This window comes from Arachis hypogaea, chromosome 14, assembly GCF_003086295.3.
Source record: "Arachis hypogaea cultivar Tifrunner chromosome 14, arahy.Tifrunner.gnm2.J5K5, whole genome shotgun sequence".
NCBI classification, from domain to species: domain Eukaryota; kingdom Viridiplantae; phylum Streptophyta; class Magnoliopsida; order Fabales; family Fabaceae; genus Arachis; species Arachis hypogaea.
Window position 1 is genome coordinate 101,490,683 of NC_092049.1, and position 7,622 is coordinate 101,498,304.

General features: G+C 38.2%; 1 protein-coding gene across 4 annotated transcripts; it reads left to right on the forward strand.

The window, feature by feature from the left end:
- Positions 1 to 1,014: 1,014 nt before the first annotated feature.
- Positions 1,015 to 7,386, forward strand: LOC112743585 (E3 ubiquitin-protein ligase HAKAI homolog). 4 transcript variants are annotated; one of them, XM_025792859.3, is made up of 5 exons: positions 1,015 to 1,562; positions 3,087 to 3,188; positions 3,622 to 3,963; positions 5,483 to 5,541; positions 6,158 to 7,386. In XM_025792859.3, the coding sequence occupies exons 3-5, from the start codon at positions 3,709 to 3,711 to the stop codon at positions 7,149 to 7,151; spliced, it is 1,308 nt and encodes a 435-aa protein (XP_025648644.1). In that variant the 5' UTR covers positions 1,015 to 1,562; positions 3,087 to 3,188; positions 3,622 to 3,708; the 3' UTR covers positions 7,152 to 7,386. The 4 variants fall into 4 exon arrangements, with proteins under 4 accessions (XP_025648644.1, XP_025648643.1, XP_072070451.1 ...); XM_072214350.1 differs by having other exon boundaries at positions 1,048 to 1,562; positions 5,467 to 5,541; XM_025792858.3 differs by lacking the exon at positions 3,087 to 3,188.
- The last annotated feature ends 236 nt before the right edge of the window (positions 7,387 to 7,622 follow it).

Consider the following 7,622-nt stretch of genomic DNA (forward strand, 5'->3'; position numbering starts at 1 on the left):
GATGACCAGACGAAGACGATGGTGCCTGAGCACGCGACGAACAGCGACAGGAGGGTCACGGAGCAGATGAAGACCAAGCGACCAGACGATGATGGTAGTGCCTGAGTGCAACGGACGGCGGTAGTCCTTGCGGCGGTGGTGGAGAAGCTAAGGTTTCTTGTTTCAACTTTTTTCGATTTGGGAAGAAGCTGTTAGGTTAGGTGTTTGGAATGAAGACTGAAGGGAAGGGGAAGGAAGGTCGTGCGGGAACCAAAACGACATAGTTTCATCCAAACCGGCTAATTCTGATTTCGGTCTGATCGACCAGTTCCCGGCTGTTCAACGGTTTGTTAGCAGTTTTTTAATTTACTGTTTTACATGGTTAACCGGACCGTTAATACTGTCGGTTCACGGTTCGACCGATTCGATTGGTCGGTCCGGTCCGATTTTCAGAATCATGGTTTACATGCACGTTAATGTGATGGTTGTTTTTTTTGGGCTTAGGCCAACTTGTATGAACCTATAAGCCAAAAAGGCTTGTATGCCAGCCCTGGTTTGAAAAATAATAAAAAATTAGTTCAAATGGTTTAAATTTATTTTATTTAATATTTATTAATTATCGCTAGAATTAATGAATGTTAAATAAGGTAAGTTTGGACTATTTGAATTGATTGTTTATTGTCTTCTTAACATTATCATAGATTTTATTTTAAATTATCTTGAAATAAAATCATTTTTTAATATAAAAAGAAAAGAAAATATTTTATAAGAAAAAAAATTTATTTAAGCCTAAATTAAATTAATATAAAAGATAATAAAAATGGCAACATTCAGAAGCAATGTTCTAAAAATTGGATCAGACCGATCGGTCAAACCGATCGACCGGAAACCGACAAAGAAAACGGTCCGATCCGATCCAGTGTAAAACCGTCAAATCATAAACCGTTCAAGAATCGTTAAACCAGTCAGTAACCGGCCGGTCAGACTGGACCGGAACCCGGCCGGTTTAAAGGAAACGACGTCGTTTCCTTCCTTGAAAGGGAAAAAGGGATTGCACGCGTTATCCCCCCTTCTCCAACTCCTTCCTTCAGCAAAGAGCAAACTGCCCTAGCCTCCACCAAAGAAAGCAAACCCTAGCCACCACCAATAGTTGTCGCCGTCTGTCGGAGGGAGAGACTGCTGCTGCCGTCCGTCGCACTCGAGAACTTCCGTCTTCGTGCTCTCGGGCCTCTCGCCGGATCCTCCGCGTCGTGTGCTCGCATCTCGCCTCTCTCCTCTTGCTCGGCTGCTCGCGCCTTCCTCCGCCAGTGAGTGCTCGGGCTGTGCGTGTTGTTGCTCCCCCACCGCTGCTCTTCTGCCGGCATTCGTCGCGCTCAACACCACCGTCTTCGTCTGGGCGTCGATCCCGAGTCTCCAACCCATTTCCTCATTCACCAAGCGCAACTTCTTCCTCGAATTCGCCGGCCGCCGTCTTATCTTCGTTTGCTCAGCCACGCTTTTGCCGCCGTTCGTCGTCGTGCTCGTCGCCTGGTCTCCGTCTCGGTCGCGCTGCTGCCCTTCTGCTCATACTGCTTAGATCGAAGGTAATGACTTCATTTTTTTCATTCTTTGTTCTTCGTTCTTTGCTCAAAAATCATCCAATGATTATTGAAAATTTGAATGTTGTGTGGTTTTAATTTTTTATTGAGTGATTATTTGGTTATTGATTAGCCCTGGTTCTGCTGTTTTTCTGTTCTGCTATTCTCCGTCAGTAGGTGGATTTCTTTGTTTTTCTATTTTTCTGTTTTTGTCTGGTAAATTAGAGAAGGATATTGCATGTTGCGTTTCTTTTTGTTCACTGCTTGGAATTTTGTTGCTGAGAATTGTTCATGTCTAATGATGTGTCTTCTGATAATATTTAAGTCTGTTTCAGGTGGTTAATTATTATATGTTTTCTTTCTGTTAATTTTTAGTCCTCTCCTCCTCAACCCTCCCGACCTGAAACCCCTTCACCTTTCAAATTTGTTATTTTTGTCCCTGCCTGTAGAAAGCTATTGTAGAAGAGATTCAGCTTGATTCCTTTGTAGTATCTGATGGGTTCCTTTACCAAAAAGTTTTAACAGATTGTATTAGTAACTAATACCATTATTTAATGAAGTGATATATACTTGATCACTACTAAACTGGTCCAGCAAGGGGGATTCTTCTCATATCTTGAAGGTGATTTTTTCCATTATCATTATGGGGATTTTTGTGGCATGTATGATTCCCTTACTTGCAAGAAACTGTTACTGTCATATTCCCTTTCAATGCTGTTGCCAAGTCCTGAATGCTCAACATTAGTGGTTGCTGGGAGGAATGGGAATAACTGTAGCTATTCAGAAGACTGGCTTGCAATAATGATTTGCTAAACTGTGTGACTTTTCTGTGTTAGTCTAGCTACATTGAGAAGCATTATGTTGTACTATAAATTTTTGGATTGGTTTCAACTTTCAAGTTTTCTCCAATAGGATTTACTTGAGTGAATTACATGATGCTACACATCCTGATGTCAATTTTAGCAGTATTTGATGGCTGTAAGTAGTCTAGGATTGTAAAGCACCACTTTGATATTAACTTTTATCTTAATCACTCCTGTTCAGGCTTCTATGTGTAGCAGAATATGATTATCTTATTTATTTATTTATCTTTTGAATACATGGTGTGATTTTGAACTTTTCAAGTTTAATTTGGAATTAAGAGAGCATTGTGTATTCCAGGATTTGTGTTAAGGCAATGTAGTGGGGAACAGTGGAGCTTTTTCTTAAATTTCGATTAGTAACTAATTGAATGACAAATTGATAATCATAAGGGTAAATACTTTTTCAGGTATCAATAGGCCTTGTGGAATAATAGAAAATTATTTTTGTCCTATTTTTATTTTTAGTGTTTATTTATAATTTATTTATTATTTTATTATAAAACGGTTTTTCCGGTTGAACCATGGTTAAACCGGTTGAGCCAGTAAACCAGTGAACCAATAGCTAAAGCGGTTCTATAACTGGTCCGGTTTTCAGAACCTTGTTCATAAGTATTGAAAATTATTTTCAAAATGTGCATATTTTGTTAACTCGCAATCGCATTGTCAGGGAAGCGCCCCCTGTGTTGCGAACGAAACCGATAAAGAACGGAAGAAACCCAAAGCAACGCAAATCCCAGATTCCAACCTTCTTCTATGTTCCTGTCTCCAAGTTAGTTTCTTCATTCAACTCTCCTTCTCATGCTCAATTTTCTTCTTCAATGAACCTCCTTACCCGTTGAGAACAACAACTATTAAAATTCTTTTAGGGTTTAAATTTTGTACGACAAAGGTATAATATCATGGAAATTGATTTTAAATTCTTTCATTGAGAAACTAGAACTTGTGAGCCCTAATTCGTGTTGTCTTCTTTTGTCTTACTGATATTTTATTTAATTCTACATCATTTGCGTGTTTCTGATTTCTTCTAGAGCTTCTGCATGTTACTCCACTTAAGGTTTATCTGCAGCATGTAATACATTTGGAATGTTGATCGTGTTAGCCTTTTTTTTTTTTTTTTAAATTCCTTTGTGATTTCTGTTTTGATTATATTAAAAAAAAAAAGCATTGCTGATTTGTTTTATTATTCAAAAAAACAAATGCAGGAGGAAGAGGCAAAGTTTGCTAGAATAATAGGCTGATCAATTGAAGTGCTGTCTTTGAAGGGTTGAGTGAAGAAATTTGGTTGAAACATGCTTCAGATTCGGCTTAGTAAGGCTCCTGCCTCAGAAGGGTCGGCAGGGGTTAAGCCCCCACCTGTTGAGACTGTTACCGTCGCTTGCCCTGACCATCTGGTTCTTGCTGATCTACCTGTTGCAAAGGGCATTGGATCAGCTACTGCTGCTTCGCTTGTCAAGACGTTGGGCCGTAGATCACGCCGCCAGCTCGGTGAGCGGGTCCATTTCTGCGTTCGCTGTGATTTTCCAATTGCTATATATGGACGACTGGTAAACTACTTATGCACATGTTAGACTGCTTTTTCAATTGATGTTTTGGCTTGTTAGGATTCTTGGTCATGGTAGAGCCCAAGTTGTATGGTTTTAATTTATTTATTTTCATTCAAGTTTCCAGACTTAATTTAAATTTTGGTTACTTCTGAATATATATTCTTTGCCGTAACCTGGGTTGCCCCCTCAATAAACATTGTAATACATGGAAAAAGGAAAAAAGAAGTTTATGAGCAAGAGGCGTTCCAGCTGAAAGTACAAAACCGGTTTTTGAAAAATAGTTTTCTAAAAGCTATTCCACTTATGTTTGGTGAATCAAACTAAAAATGGTTTTCAATAAGCACAAGTAATAATAATTGTATTTGGTAAAATAGCTTGTAAATTTAGAAAGACCATAATAGACATAAATATAAGAGTAAATTTGAATATTTATTAACATATGAGATTAAACTTTTTTATTTTGATAAACACAAGCTAACTTGCCAATGAGTTATAGCTCAAATGGCATAGTCTCCCCATACTCAATTAAGAGGTTGCGGGTTCGAGTCTCCTATCTTTGGTAAAAAAAAAAAAAAAAACACAAGCTAACTTTGAAAAACACCTCTTTAGGTGCTTTCAAAAGCACCTCTAACTTTTAAAAGCTACAGGTACAAGCACATGATCTTTTTTATACAAAATGAGGTGCTTGTGCTTTTCAAAAGCTTTACCAAATAAAGTCTTAGTGTAGTCACCATGAACTGAATATTGCATAGTTATTCTTACTTGAAATCTCATTGTTACTCTTGCCGAGTATCTCTGGGTACTTTATAAACTTGCAAGAGAGAGAAGGTCATTTGTTTGGCAAAGTTTTAGCGTGCATGAAAATTTTTAGACATGGTGTTTTGAGTGGCTCTTCACTTCTATTTAATCTACAGATAATTTTTAAATGAAGCCTTTATGGATATAGGAGGCTATTAGGAGCTGTATGTTCTTTAGTCTCTGTTCCTTTCCCCCCCCCCTCATCTCATGCCCCTGGTCTGTTATATTCCTGATCCCATTACCTTTCCTAGAATGTAAATATTTAATTGCCGACTTTTTTAATTTATTACTATTATTATAGGCTGATATGTCTTCTGTTATAAGCCGCAATTTTATCCACTATATTTTCATCGCAATTTGTTGGCAAATCGCGAGAACCGCAATCCATTACCACTATTGATAAACTTGATTTTTCTGCTCTGTTTTGTTATATGCTTCCTTTTCATATGTTCATATAGCTAGCGTATTATTTATTGTGTGGCATTTCTGGATGTTATTTTATCTGTGACTTTGAATTGTAATTCAAAATTTGCTTGAAAATGACAATTTATTATAGCAGACTAGCAGTATTGAGGTGGACCTGTCTAATGATATGTCATTTCCTGTCTTGTTTTTAATTTAGTTACTCTTTCTTTTCCTTGGTGCCCACGAGTGAGATGTTGAACTTGTTAAATACCTTGATATTGGCTCACTGCAAACTAACAGGCTTATGGTCTTGCAGAGCCCTTGTGAGCATGCATTTTGTCTCGATTGTGCTAGAAGTGATTCAATGTGCTACCTGTAAGCATATTTCTTGTCTCTAAATCTACATCATACAGTAAAAGCAATGCAAAACATACTTTTATCTGTTCAATTCATTCTCTATATTCTTCAGGACTTTACTTTGGAGTATAATGCTTGATATAGATATTGGTTTCAACCTGACTAGGCTGTAATACATGTACTGTTTGTTCGTCAGGCATGAGATGCAATTTGAAGATATATATATATTTCAGAATTTTTTGTTAAATATTGTGCATTTGTATTCACTACACAGTCCATTTGCTACATGGCTACATTCATACATGCCACCTCATCCACAGCAGATTTGTGAAGGTTGAGATTTTGATTTGTACATGTTTGAGTGGCTAACTGGACACAATTCAAGATCTGCCACTTTGAATAGGTGTGAATGATGTATATCCAAGCAGTACCAATATATGTATATATATTTGTCAATTTTGCATAATGTAGAAACTGGTATCTAAGTATGCATGTAAAAGAGGTATGTCCACCTTATTGTTGGCCCAGAGGAATTTGCTTTTGCATCTCATAGCTTCCATGGATAGAATTTTCATTTATATATAGCATCTGTTACTTATTCAAGAAATGTATTTTTATCTTCCTTCAAACATAGGTGTGATGAACGAATCCAAAAGATTCAGACAATCAAAATGATGGAAGGAATCCTCATATGTGCAGCTCCTCATTGTCTCAAGTCTTTCTTGAAGAAGGCTGAATTTGAGTCTCATATCCAAGACAGCCACTCTAACCTCCTTCGACCAAATGCAGATAAAGAAGATGGAAATGAGTCCGAGGTACAGAGTGTTAGGCAATCTACGGCTTCAGATGCTCGAGGTCCACAAAGGCCAGTTTTCTCTCCTGGATCAAATTCGCAGCAGCATGATCCAGAAGACAAAACACGTCGACAGCCACCAAGAGATCAACCACCTTCAAGGGGAAATCTGCAGCCAAAGCCACCATTTTTTGGTCAACAAAATCACCCTTCTGACTCCATGCCAAGCTCTGGTTTAGGGATTCATCAGAGCTTCCATCAACAAAGTTTTGACATGCCACATCCCACCCAAGAACCTTCCCTGTTTGGTGACAGGCAGCAATCAATTGGTCCAGAGACCTCATTTCCTGAGTATCCACCAATGCATTCTGGTCCCAACATGCCTACAATGGTTGCTTCAAACCCAATGATGAACCCTCCTATGCCATTTGGTTATCCCCCTTACCCACAGGATCGTGCTCAACCGTTTTATGGTGCTCCCTATGATATACCTAGGCAGGATTCGGCATCTGATATGGGTGGAGACCAGAGTTCGTTACTGGGTTTCCCACAAGGGGTCCCAGGTGGCCCAAATTTCCCTGGAAATTATCCCCAGCCCTGGCATGCAGGAATTGGTGGTGTGCCTTTTGAACAAGGACCGGGTGGTATGGTTGTGGATCCAAGGGATGCCAAAGGCGTATTGGCACCACAGCCCATGAGCCTCCCGCCGCCACCACCGCCTCCACCCCACATGTCACACATGAAGCAGAATTACTATCCTGGTGATGTTGGGCATGAAGCTCAGGGTTATGGATGGCAACATGATAGTCGTGATAGCTTTGGTGGCCAAGGCTAGTAAGTAGTCTAATTGTTTGGGCTTCTCAGGATGCTTTTGCAAGAATAGTTGTTCTTTATGGGTGATCTTTCGAGAACAATTAAGCTCTTCATTTGAGCTCATTTTGTGCTTATGCTCAATTTGAATGCTCTTTTCCTATTTTGTCAACCGAAGGTTATGAAAAGTTTGATTAATGCTAAAAAATATTAACGTAGTTAGTAAGTAAAGAAGGACAAAATTAAACTATTCTTAAAAACGTTAAGAGGTTAAAACTAGAACAAAAAACAAAAATATTTTAAAAGGAAAATTTTAAGTCATTCCTAAACATTGGGAACGATATCAAAGTTTATAATCTTTTTCTCTTTTGCTTTATTTACGAGTAAAAGATATTTTTTATTCTTATGTTTTTACATTTTTAAGATTATTTTTAATGTTTAATTTGATTTAATTTTATTTTCAATAATTGGAATACATTTCAATTCAATCTTATTA

Excerpts from the sequence above, each read along its gene's own strand:
- LOC112743585 (XM_025792859.3), top strand. The coding sequence starts at position 3,709 with ATGCTTCAGATTCGGCTTAGTAAGGCTCCTGCCTCAGAAGGGTCGGCA. Across the intron at positions 3,964-5,482 it reads TTGCTATATATGGACGACTG|AGCCCTTGTGAGCATGCATT; the intron begins GTAAACTACTTA and ends ATGGTCTTGCAG. Across the intron at positions 5,542-6,157 it reads AGTGATTCAATGTGCTACCT|GTGTGATGAACGAATCCAAA; the intron begins GTAAGCATATTT and ends CTTCAAACATAG.